This window comes from Sapajus apella, unplaced genomic scaffold (genome assembly GCF_009761245.1).
Source record: "Sapajus apella isolate SASKATOON/1434 unplaced genomic scaffold, GSC_monkey_1.0 scaffold63, whole genome shotgun sequence".
In the NCBI taxonomy this organism is placed as follows: domain Eukaryota; kingdom Metazoa; phylum Chordata; class Mammalia; order Primates; family Cebidae; genus Sapajus; species Sapajus apella.
In genome coordinates, this window is record NW_022437003.1 from 9,431,582 (window position 1) to 9,444,700 (window position 13,119).

At 43.7% G+C, this 13,119-nt stretch overlaps 1 protein-coding gene across 7 annotated transcripts in view; it reads right to left on the bottom strand.

Moving 5' to 3' along the window:
- JARID2 (jumonji and AT-rich interaction domain containing 2) overlaps nt 1–13,119 on the bottom strand; it is a 283,238-nt gene that overhangs the window by 46,681 nt on the left and 223,438 nt on the right. For all 7 annotated transcript variants that reach the window (XM_032247772.1, XM_032247766.1, XM_032247771.1 and 4 more), the window contains one exon: nt 10,027–10,203. In XM_032247772.1, coding sequence (XP_032103663.1) covers nt 10,027–10,180 — 154 coding nt within the window. In that variant the 5' untranslated portion in view covers nt 10,181–10,203. The remainder of the gene's footprint in view (nt 1–10,026; nt 10,204–13,119) is intronic.

The following is a 13,119-nucleotide window of genomic DNA, read 5'->3' on the forward strand; positions in this document are numbered from 1 at the left end:
CCTATATCCCCCTAACGCCCTACGTGGCCAGTGGATCAAATACTTTAGCAAAGCAAGAAGAAATGGAAAAGATGCTGATCCTGACACAGGAATTACCAAGACCTTCTACCATATGGAAACAGCTCGTAACACAGTTCTGGTGAGGCTGACAATGTCACAACACTCAAGGGAATAATCGTCAACTCTGATAGCCCTCATTGTGTCCCGGACATTTGAGATACACAAACTTTCTCAGGCTTTATCAGCAATTATAAGGCTGTTGCAGGGGCCAGATCTTTTCAATCATGTTATATTAATAATAATATGCAATACAGCAGTCTCTAACATTAACTGTTCTAACTTCAATTCATTTAGTTCTTAACAAAACCTATGATCTCTTCTTAAGCGATAAGAAAACTAAAACACAGAAAAAAACCCAGGTGTGCTGGAATCACGATGCTCTCAACCATTCTAGCAAGTGGCCCCTAAGGAACACTGCCCCAAATGTGTAAAGGGGGTGGTAAGAAACATACATTGCATAACTGGTCTCTACATGCATTCCTGCCCTTTAAAAATAAAAATAAAAAAAGAAAAAAGAAAAACAAGCTCCCATCCCATATTCCAACCTTTTGGAACAGTCACTTGCCACAACAGGAAAAAAAAAATGGAGCTGCCAGAGGTTAGAAAGAGGTAAAGAGGATATCACATGAGAACTACAATTGGGGAGGGGGAAAAAAAAAAAAGCATTTGTGTGTTGGAAAGTGTCCCCACTGAACATAGCAGGGCCATGGAGAGCTCCTGACCCTGCTGCACGCGCCCCTCCACCACCCCAGACAAAGAGAGGGCTCAATGCCCCTCGAAGGCAACCGCAGAGCAGAAATGCGATAAACTCGTCCAAATGATTGCTTTTTGGCCCTTACACAACATACCCCCGGTGTGAATCTAAAAGCAATTAAATCATTCCAGCTGGGAGTCCAATGACATGTTGTTTAAAAAGTCTTCTGAGAAATATCCCTCTTCAGAAAAAGATGTGCACAAAAAGAAACAACAGCCACTTTTCTTCCCTCCATTTTTTAAGTCATAAAAAAGCATTTTAAAAATATATATGCAGCTGATTAATCAACGAGCCTTCACCAAGTTCTCCTCCACAAAGGACTCAGAAAAGCCATGCCAAATTCACTGCAAACGCATTTATTAATTCCTCTAGCCTACCTCACCCCCTGGAAAAAATAACCAATTATGATCATTTAAGAAAAATCTAGGGCCGGGCGCGGTGGCTCAAGCCTGTAATCCCAGCACTTTGGGAGGCCGAGGCGGGCGGATCACAAGGTCAAGAGATCAAGACCATCCTGGTCAACATGGTGAAACCCCGTCTCTACTAAAGCTACAAAAAATTAGCTGGGCATGGTGGCGCGTGCCTGTAATCCCAGCTACTCAGGAGGCTGAGGCAGGAGAATTGCCTGAACCCAGGAGGCGGAGGTTGCGGTGAGCCGAGATCGCGCCATTGCACTCCAGCCTGGGTAACAAGAGCGAAACTCCGTCTCAAACTCCGTCTCAAAAAAAAAAAACTAGGCATTTCAAATATCAACCTGTAATATAAATACCCACAAATCAGTGTTTTGATTGTGGTGTTTCATTCCCAAATAGTCATTACCTAAGGGTTCTATTTTTAGACTCATTTGAGATTCTGTATATGTAAGAGTATTTCGGAAACTCTGATGCACTATTGAAATAGAAGTTGCTGGGAGCATTGTTTTTGTAACCCTTGAGTGCTAACCCAAGGTTAAAAGCTCATGTGATGCTGTACAAATCATTTCAGAGTACGTACTTTAATAAACAAGTCCATTTCCATTAGGATGTTCAGTGAATTATAAACGAGCACATTAGAGTCCTCTGTAATGTTTGCAAGACAAAAACATCTGCCTGGGGACAGCAGCAGGCTCTTGCAGGAAACTACCGGCCTCAGGACTCCTGCTCCAAGGAATAAGTCCAACAGGCCCATGCGAAAGCTGATGGTAGGACACTGTGGATGGTGTGTGTGTCCCCTTGTGCCACCTCTGCCATGAGGCCAGATGTCCCGGCTCCATGCCCAGAGCCACGCTCCAGCTCTGTTTGTGGAGAAACAAGATGAAACAAGACACCCCTGGCAGTCTGGGTTCTAGGTTCTTCAGCTGGCAGCTGAAATGAAGCTGCAATCCTTGAAATGTGGCCTTATTAAAATTTTGGCCAAAGCGACCCCAGTAGTAAAGCATTAGTTTTCCACACTTTGTTTTCTGTGTGTTTATTTCCCCACATTTCAGTGGGGGTGATTCCTCTGGGGAGTATTCAGATGTTTCTAGATTTCCTGACACACCTCAACAGCTTGAGCATATAAAATAGGGGGAAACACAAATCCGTAAGAGAAATACCCTGAATACAAAAAGTCACCAAAAAAACCCAGCTTGCTCTCCCCTTTCTCTTATGAAAGATTCAACAATTCCATCCAACCATCTGCTTGAATACACAATCGTGATGCCCTCATCCAGCTTCTTCCTGCTAGAAAACCTATTTTAACGCCTGTGCCTTCATCACTGAAGTCAGAACCAAAAGGACATGAAGATCATCTGCCTCTGCATTCATGTTTTCTAAAAATGAAGGAGTAAAACTGAGGTGTGAGGAGGGAAGATTGCGCTCTCCCCTTAACATGCTATATCTACACTTCTTTCCACTGCAGCCAGAGAGCTTATTCTCATCTAATGCATGGCTCCTGCTCTGCTTCTGTTCAGCAACAGCACTCAAATATCAGCCAACGGGTAAGACCGCAGCATCACAGCTTCCTGAGGTCACAGATGCAGCACAGCATGGCTTGGGTACCTCGTCTGTTGGCACAATGTGGGGCCAGTGGGTTTCTATTAAGAACAAGTACTAGGCGATAATGCAAGAGAAAATGCTAGTTCCGGGGCTAAGCCAGGACGTGGGCCTCCCCTGGCAGGTACACAGCACCTGATGTGGCCTGAGGTGTGGCACTCTCCAGGACTCTTTCTTCTGTCTGTGGATCAGAGTAGGCCTGCTTCAGGTTCAGAAAATTGTTAACCTCTTTTCTGACAGCACCTGCAGAGCTCCAAGCTTGCTTAGATTTGCAAGGCACTGGTGCCTGATTGCCTTTTTAATGCAAGGAACCCTCTGCAGGAAGATCTGTTTCATTTTACGTTATGTCACATTTAAATAAATAACTCCCTTTGGTGACTGACGGATATCCATAAAGAAATCCTATTATAAACAATTCCTAGGAATTCTGCTCTAAATTTACAAAGAAATTAAAACTCAGTGAAAAATTTTGCAGGAAAGAAGTACAATGGGAACAGTTGCCAACAGTTGATCTGTATTTATTACACGTGAAAACAAAGTGTTCTAGGAGATCCCAGCAGTCTGACCACCTGGAGGATTCCGTGTAAGTCACTGTTGTCAACTGGGATCACTACTGACTTTCATCAGTTCAACCTTTGACTGGATGATGCAACAGTACACCAATTTTCCTATGGCTTATAAGAGAATTATGAAGATAAAGCATAGATAGCAATGTGAATGGGGTTGGAGACAGGGTGGGGTATACATGTTTTGATCTGGACAAGGCATTATCATCTCAGGGAAAGAAGAACGGATTACAGGGACAAAATTGTAGGTGGGAACCTTCCCCCAGCTGAACAGTGATCTTGGAAACGTCATTTCCCTTGAACACACGACAAGGCCGGCATCCACTGTTAGAGATTTGAATGGCTTTGCTGCTGTCCATGATACAGCCAAATTGTTTCCTTATGCTGTGATAAAAAAGAATCAATGAATGGGCAAATGAATGCTAATCTTCTCCACCATGCTGATTTCACAGGAGTGGAAATTAAGAATCAGAGAAGCTAAATGAATGCCTTGCCCAAGAACACACAACTAACAAGTAACAAAAAAAAAAAAAAAAAAAAAGGCATGCAACTAAGTTCCTGACAACTGTTCGGTGGTGGCAAAGACATTCCTAGGAAATGAACAGACAAAATGACAAAAAATATGCATATTGAGCAATATGGCATTATAGTGTAATTTTAATGATCTAGAAATGGTTGGGGAAGCAGCAATGTTGGGCATGAGAATATTCTACAGCTGAAAAAGGTGTAATTTTGAAAGAATGCTACACTTTGGTTTTTATCAATTTTGGATGATGAGATGATCAATAATTTCCTTATTTACTGCTGAAAATAGTAATTTCAGAAATACTCTTACATTCAATTAGCACCTCTTGCCTGAGGGATTACTCCAAACATCACAAGTGTTTCCTTTAATAAACTGACGTCCTCTGTTTCCTTGTCATCTGCCTTGATATAAAAGCGAATGTAAAATAGACTGGGGAAGGCAGCACAGCTAGCTAGGTACTGAGAGCTCAGTTGTTTTCCTACAATACGGCCTGAACATGAGGGTGACATTAGCATCTTCAAAGCTGACTTCAGGTTCATGAAACCACCATGTTCCCCTGAATCACCTGAAATCAGAGCAGCATTCCAAGTGTCTGGTACATTACCAAGCTGGCTTTATTCCATTCCCCCCACTGCATCATAAGGAAGCACGGCCATCCTGCAGACTGTTACTCTTCGGCTTCCAAGGCCATTCAAGCCACGTGGCAACAGAAGGAATGCTTCCGCAGAGTCGTATGTCCCAGTGGCCTGTAGGGCTGGCTTCTTGACACAGATTCGAGAGCAGAAACTCAAGCATCACAGGCCTCACTTATCAGAAAGCAAAACTGCTGAAGTTCTTCCAAGAGAAGGATAACTTCTTGCAGTGATGGACAGCCCCAACACTGCAAGAGTCATTTCAAAACCTTAACACCTGGCTGGAATTGGCCGGTTTGGGCAAGGGCAAAATTGCAAGCATCTCTTCAGTGACTAGCACCCCTCCCTTCATAAAGGAAGGGAGGCAAGGAGAGAAAAACTAAGCTGGTGATCTGCACACTCAATGACTGCCTCACAACTAAAGACTCAGGTCACATTTTCATACAACTTCACAAAAGACTTGATACTCAGAGGGCTACAAAGGGACAACGAATACACAAAACCCTCAAACATACACAAAAACTACACAATGTCTTTCTCAATGGACCCCAACTATCACTGCAGTATCTGAACTGCTTCCAGCCAAAAGCCCACAACCCCCAGACTAAGGACCTTGGTACAAAGGTGTGAGAGATGGGTGGTGCAATACAAAATGTGTGGGGCAACACAAAATGTGTGGGGCACACACCAGAAGACAAGGGATAGGGAGACCAAGTCACCTGAGTGGCACCAAGTGACAGGAAACGACAAAGATGAACAAGACATTAAAACCTGTGTCATCAGGAGAAACACAGATAGAACTGAATGTCTTATGACATTTCTGACAGATGTGCTGGGAGACATCATATCCCATTAGCTCCTTGTGCGTAGATCCTATGGCCGTGTTCAACTGTGCTATCATCCAGAGAACTTAGGTCAGCACAGGAGCTAACATGTTTCTCATTTAAATAGAAGTTAAATTTATTTGATTTAGGAAAGAAAAGGTAACTCTAGAAATGGTTAATATCATTCACCATTGTTAAGACGGCAAAGATGTTTCAACACTTATCCCAATGAAATCAGTTTGGGCTACCTCCAAATCCGCCACAAATGCAGCAGTTTCAGGAACACGTAAACATGAAATCTTTCCTAACACTTACAGGTACTCACATTTGCTGAAAAGTCACAGATTTTGTAGGAAAAATTCTAGTGGAGTTGGTTTCGTGCTTGTGTCTCTCTGACTTGCTTGGTTTTTTGAATTCCCCATGGGAAATGGAATTTGTCTGACCAGGTTTGTTTAAGATCTAAAAAATGCCCAGGCATAGCAACAAAAAGAAAAACCTCAGACTAAGATTCAAACTTCTCTATGACTCTGCTGAAGAGCCATGAACTAAACTGCAGAGGGACACACCCAGGGAAGGGAGAGCCTGCTCCAGGAACGGGCAGGCCTAACACAGACTGAACAGGGATGTGGCTGGGGACTTTGGACAACAGAACGGGACAGCAGGAATGGCTGCAGTCTGGTCTCTTGGGCCTACAACCATCCCCCACATCAAACTTCCCCCTGAAGTTCAGGTGCAGGTAAACAGACTGCACAGCCCCATGGCTTCTCCAAAGATGGCAGTTGAGGGACTCTAATGGGGTTGAAATCCACCCACTCACAACTCAAATACAACTTCATCAAAATGGTAGAGGCTTGGAGAGTGAGGGCATGGCTAATCACAGATGTCCTCAATTTAACTAAAGCTACAAACCAGTTGCTCAGGGATGTGAAGAGGGCCTTTCAGTTTGGTTATCTACAAGACTCAGAAAATGAAGCACAGAAAGGTTTGTAAGTTTCAGTCAAATTAGTGCCCTGACTAAGGCCGGCTGATCTGGGCATGCTTCCTGCAAGCTCCTCTACCTGATGCTGCGACTCTATTGTAAAAGAAAGGATGACAGAAGAGCCAGGGAGGAAGAGGGAATGGAGGGAGGTCATGGGCACAATTCAGGAAACAGAGGAGGCGGCGGGTGTGTCGGTGCTTACTTGAGACCCCTCATTCCAAGTGGTCCTGCTAGTCCCCCAACCCGGAGCCAGGACTCACACTATCCTACCAGCCTCTCACCAACAGACCATCGAAATTCATTAGGGTACAAAAACATCCCAACAATGTTTCTAGAAATACCTGAATTAACAAGCAAATCCCCAAAGTGAGTATTTTAAACGATTTTCAATAGCTGTGGTATTTTCAGACAAACATTATTAACTGTTTAACATAGTGAAACCTTGGGAATAGATTTTAAGGACAGAAAAATAAACAAACAAACAAATAAATCATGAAAAAATAGAATCTCCTGAAGATTTTCAAACCTCAGAAGTTTATCTGTGTATAAATGCACCTAGATATATATCTACAGATAGTTACACTTTCCTTGACTCCTAGTGGCAATGACACTGGTCAATGTAGAATCGTTATGCCTTCCGTTAGGTGAGTATTCAGCCTATCCCCTGTCCCTCATTCCACCCCTTCCTTCACATGCTCCATGTGATGTGCTGCCAGATAGTCACTGCCCCTGCAAATAGCTAAGATCCATGCAGATGATGATTCTTAACGTTAAAAACTGAATCCAGCCGTCAGAGTGGCTCACGCTTGTAATCCCAGCACTCTGTCTGGGAGGCCAAGGCGGGCGGATCACAAGGTCAACAGTTCAAGACCAGCCTCGCCAACATGATGAATCCCCAAATCTACTAATTTTTGTATAAAAATACAAAAATTAGTAGGGCATGGTGGTGTATGCTTGTAGTCCCAGCTACTTGGGATGCTGAGGCAGGAGGATGGCTTGAACCTGGGAGGCAGAGGTTGCACTGAGCTGAGACCGTGCCACTGAATTCGAGCCTTGGCAACAGAGTAAGACTCTGCCTCAAAACCAACCAACCAACCAGCAAACCAACCAACAAACAAAATGAATTCATGAGGGGGGAAAAAAAAAAAAAAAAAAGGAAAAAAAATCAGCGAATAAATCCAATGTCTCCACATCAAGCTCAAACATGCTGGAAAACAAAGGAGGTGGGGACCCCAGGGCAACTGCAGTAGTATACATGGGATGAACTCAACTGATCAAGACGTCAGATAAATTCACCTGCCCAATCACCGTAAAAGGGTGAAAAACAACTTATGCAAAGGACCCAATCTGATACTACACCGATGAAACAGATATGAAACAGCCATGCAGAAAATAATAGATGAGAGTAATTTCATGTTTTGTTTATATTTCTTTCCTCTTGAATCTGTATGCAACCAAAAAGAAAACTAGAAAATTAAATTCCTTCACAAGAAGAAAAAGTTCTCAGGAAGTTCCTTTCTATCCATATTATATTTCAAAAACTTTATTCAGGCAGCTTCAACCAGCAGCTCCAAAATAATAAATTCCTGATGTATTCTCAGTAATTCTGTTGCCATTCACCAACAACACAAACTCAAAAGATTATAAAGTTATTGCCATTCCCAAATCGACCCCTTCCTAATTCCTATTCAATTACCTTCACCCCATCTCTGCAGGCCCCTGGGAACAGATATCCCCACTGCATCTTCTCAAATCCAAGTTCACATCAGCTGTTGCCTGGATGGAATACTCTGGATACAATCATTTTTTCCTTTACTGCAAACTAAACTCTGCTGCAAGAGGCGTCTTCAGAACTTGACCCATTTGCTCTTACTACCACATCTAAAATCATCAACAGTTCCCTATTCTGTTATCAGAATTCTATCTCCTGCCCAGGTCTTGCCAGGTCACCACAGAACAGACCTCCACATGGGCGGGACAAAAGGCAACCGTCCGAAAAACAGGCATTATTCCTCATCTCTTGTTCTTCCCTAGAAATTTCATCTGTACACATCTCTCTTCCAACCATCCAGATGCCCTGATAGCCACAATCGCAGATAATGATCATCTCCCGAAAGGTTAACATTTAGTTACATTTTGTATTTGTCCCATCTCCCCAATTAATCTGTAGGTCCTTAAAAAGAGATGGAACCCTCCACTATGCATATGTGTCACCTAAACACAACCTAAGCAAGAGGCAAGCCAGATAAACAACTGTTGAGTGGAGAGAGCAAAAATGCCCAACAATACTAAAAGCTAGACGGAGATTTCAATCATGTCTAAGCCGTGCTTGTCCTGAATATTTCCCACTGAATCCAGAAAGGCAAATGACAGCTCAGATCACAGGCACTGAGGAGAAAAATGAGCAGCTCTCCTTTGCCTCAACCACTTCCAGACAGCACTGATTTTCTGCTTCTACAGAGAAGGGTCTCAGTGGGTCCTAAGTAATGTATGTCTAGTGGAGTAGCTGGTAGGAGGGAAACAGAAAACAGCCACACATCCTGAATCCCATTCTCTCTGCTTCTCTCCTCTTTCTTTCCTCTTTTCTTACGCTCATTCCCCCACTCAGTGCGATTCCAATTACTTCAGGGCTATCTCTGTTCGACCTCTGAAATCACTCCTTTTTATACCTGTTCTACATTCTCCAATGTATACTGCACAACCAATGTTTAGTAACACTTGTTACCTTTGGTCAGGAATTGCCTACAGTTACAACATCACTATGCATTTCTTCAAGTTATTTCCCTTTAAGAAATCCTCATCATCAATGCTAGCTTTATGTTTTTAGGGCACAATTCCAAGTCATTCATCCACTGAAAAACGACTAGGTGCTAGCCGGGCGAGGTGGCTCACACCTGTAGTCCCAGCACTTTGGGGGGCCGAGGTGGGCGGATCACCTGAGGTTGGGAGTTCAAGACCAGCCTGAGCAACATGGTGAAACCCCATCTCTACTGAAAATATAAAAAAATTACCCGGGTGTGGTGGCACATGCCTGTAATCCCAGCTACTCAGGAGGCTGAGGCTGGGGAATCGCTTGAACCTGGGAGGCAGAGGTTGCAGTGAGTCAACATCGCGCTGCTGCACTCCAGCCTGGGCAGCAAGAGTGAAACTCAGTCTCAAAACAAACAAACAAACACCACCACCACTGGGTGCTTTCTTTAACCAAAAGAGGTACCCAAACTTTTGTTCCTGCCCTTTATCCTCCCCCTCTACAATATACACTCAAGGGGAAAATCAGTCCACTTCAAAATGTATGTGCAGTTCCATAGGAGGAATGATCGTTTTCTTCCTATACCATATCCACATGCCAAAACGACATCAGTAATTAAAGGGGGGCACAGATGTTGTTTCACCAAATCTTCTTGACCATCCCCATGTAGATGTGGTCTTTTCCTGTTCTGATGCCTATTAGCTATTACAATTTACCGTCACCACCACAACATAAGAATCTACACTCGCCGAGAACACCTGCACTACAAAATGCTGCACTAATCCCTTTCCCCAGGAAGAGTCTGGCCCTGGAAAAGTACCCAGAATAAGGTTTGCCTTCATCTCGTCTCTCTACAACAGAGGCTCTCTTCCAGCTCTCACCCAAAGCGGATTCTTTGTTACCCAAGCTCAACGGGGGACCTACCATGCCCGTTGTGAACATGTTTGTGGGTTTTTCCTTTCCTGGGAGTTGACTGGCATGAAGATGAAGCATTGTTGGTGGCTGTTTTGACATCTTCGGTCTCATCATCTTCCTCCTCGACATCCTCCTCATCCTGAGAACTTCCAAAATACACCATGCTGTTGGGCAGCGCAGGAGAACCTGGTGGATGAAGATAGACAGCTCAATCACAGGCCTGGACCCTCACCCTTTCCAGAAGGAACACCGCAATGAAGACTGAACCTAAATCCTCACAACTGACGAGAAAAATGAAGCAACTCATCACTACTGCCATTTTAAATTTATTTTTCAAATATGTCCAAGATCATCTGTGCCTTATTAAATGTATCTTAAGCAAACTCCCCCAACAGGAAGATGATGCGAAACAGAACACATCAGGATTTTTTAAATCTCATGAATATCTTTTGAGAAAAAAACAAAAACACCTCCAAGAATTGAACAAAAAAATAAGTAAAATAAAAACACCTACCCACTGCTAAGGAAGAGAGACCAGACAAGACAATCAGAGGAGAAAACACAACCAGAGAAGCTAGATGTAAAAACAGAATATAACATTTCATTATATAAAATCACTGTGTCGTATTCATGAGGGGTGAATGGTGGCTACGAATTCCCTCAAATACCAATGCTTTTGGAAGCCACTTCGATGTCATGATTAGGTTAACTGGATGCAAAATTACCCAAATAAATTCCTACGCTGCACCAAGTCAAAGTGTTAAATTTGAAACTGGCGTGTAGTGGTGTGCTCTTGGATCATTGCGACCTCTGCCTCCGGGGTTCAAGTGATTCTACTGCCCCAGCCTCCCAAGTAACTGGAACTGCCGGCGCACGCCACTACACTCAGCTAATTTCATACGTTTTAGTAGAGATGGGGTTTCACCATGTTGGCCAGGGCGGTCTCAAACTCCTGACCTCACAATCTATCCACCTAAGCCTCCCAAAGTGCTAAGATTGCAAGCGTGAGGCACCGAGCATGGCCTGTTATTTTTTTAGAAAGTTTCTCGCTCTGTCACCCGAGTGGCGTGATCACAGCTCATTACAGACTGCCTGGGGTAAAGCTGGGGCTACAGGCATGCATCACCACATCTGGCTAATTTTTTGTAATTTTTGTAGAGACAGAATGTCGCTATGTTGTCCAAGGTTGGTCTGAAACTTCTGGACTCAAGCAATCCTCCTGTCTTGGCCTCCCAATGTACCCAGCTTGCAGGCGTGAGCCCCCATGATCACGCTTATGTTTAATATTCTAAAAAGACAAAATATACATCTTCTTTATCAAACAAAGGCAATTCAGGAGATACAATCAAGTCATTCGTATATAGTTTGGGAGGACAGGCAGCTAAAATCCAAAAAAAATTCCCTTCAGTCTAATAGTAAAAGAACTAGTAAATATGAAATTCCTGTCTTCTCTTGCTTGCCTTCCTAAGGATGAGCTAATAACACTTCATTAACGTCAACAAAGAGGTAAATCACCAATTCACTTTCCTACCTACATAGGGATCTCAAAGATCTCAAGGCTTAAACACACAGTTAAAACTACTTCTGGGGCTGGGAGCGGTGGCTCAAGCCTGTAATCCCAGCACTTTGGGAGGCCAACGCGGGTGGATCACGAGGTCAAGAGATCGAGACCATCCTGGTCAACATGGTGAAACCCCGTCTCTACTAAAAATACAAAACATTAGCTGGGCATGGTGGCGCGTGCCTGTAATCCCAGCTACTGAGGAGGTCGAGGCAGGAGAATTGCCTGAACCCAGGAGGCGGAGGTTGCAGTGAGCCGAGATCGTGCCATTGCACTCCAGCCTGGGTAACGAGTGAAACTCCGTCTCAAAAAAACAAAACAAAAAAAAAACAAAAACAAAACTACTTCTGAGGCCTGGTGCAGTGGCTCCCACCTGTAATCCCAGCAATTTGGGAGGCTGCAGTGGTTGGATCCCCTGAGGACAGGAGGCCGAGATCAGCCTGGCCAACACAGTGAAACCCCACCTCTACTAAAAATATGAAAATTAAGTAGGTGTGTTGGTGGGTGCCTATAATCCCAGCTACTCAGGAGGCTAAGGCAGAACTGTTTGAACCTGGGAGGCAGAGGTTGCAATAAACCAAGATCACACCACTGCACTCCAGCCTGGGTGACAGAGCGAGACTCCGTTTCAAAAAAAATTATGTCCAGCTTTGGAACTATATGCTCAGTAACAAAATAGTCAGTATCAGGAGCTGAGATGGCAAACCAAGAACCCATCTCCCCAAAATGCAAAGACTACATGGGACCTACAACCTCTTCCTTTTCTGCAGGCATCTTTATGACCTACCAATGTTCAGAAACCCCCAAACAACGTGAACCACATCACTGGGTGGATGGGAAACTGCAAAGAGATGTAATCAGCAAAAAGAACCTCTGGAGACATAAGATTTCAATTTGGTCTTACAAAAGCCATTTTGATGTTTTGTTCTTGATTGTTTCTATTTAGAAGTAGATTCTGGACAGAAAGGTTTTTAGAACTGACACAGAAACTGGAGAAATCAAATAGAAGAGGGAGTAAAATACAGAGTCATGAGTTAAAAGAAAGACAAGAAAATATCCACATTTCCACTGGAACGAAATATATGCTCTTAATGTAAATGGTCTTACAATAAGGACAAGACTGACTAGGAAAACAGGAGACAGGCATTACCATGGTTTTCATTAGGGTTTCACCATTCATGGGTATAGGCAGGTTACATACACAGCCAAATATAACAATATTGTTCATCCCTCTTCCCTAAATCTACCTTTGTAAGTATTTATAAAAAAGCAAGAGTAGGCCGGGCGTGGTGGCTCACGCCTGTAATCCCAGCACTTTGGGAGACTAAGGTGGGTGGATCACGAGGTCAAGAGATCGAGACCATCCTGGTCAACATGGTGAAACCGTGTCTCTACTAAAAATACAAAACATTAGCTGGGCATGGTGGTGCGTGACTGTAATCTCAGCTACTCAGGAGGCTGAGGCAGGAGAATTGCCTGAACCCAGGAGGCAGAGGTTGCAGTGAGCCGAGATCGCGCCATTGCACTACAGCCTGGGTAAC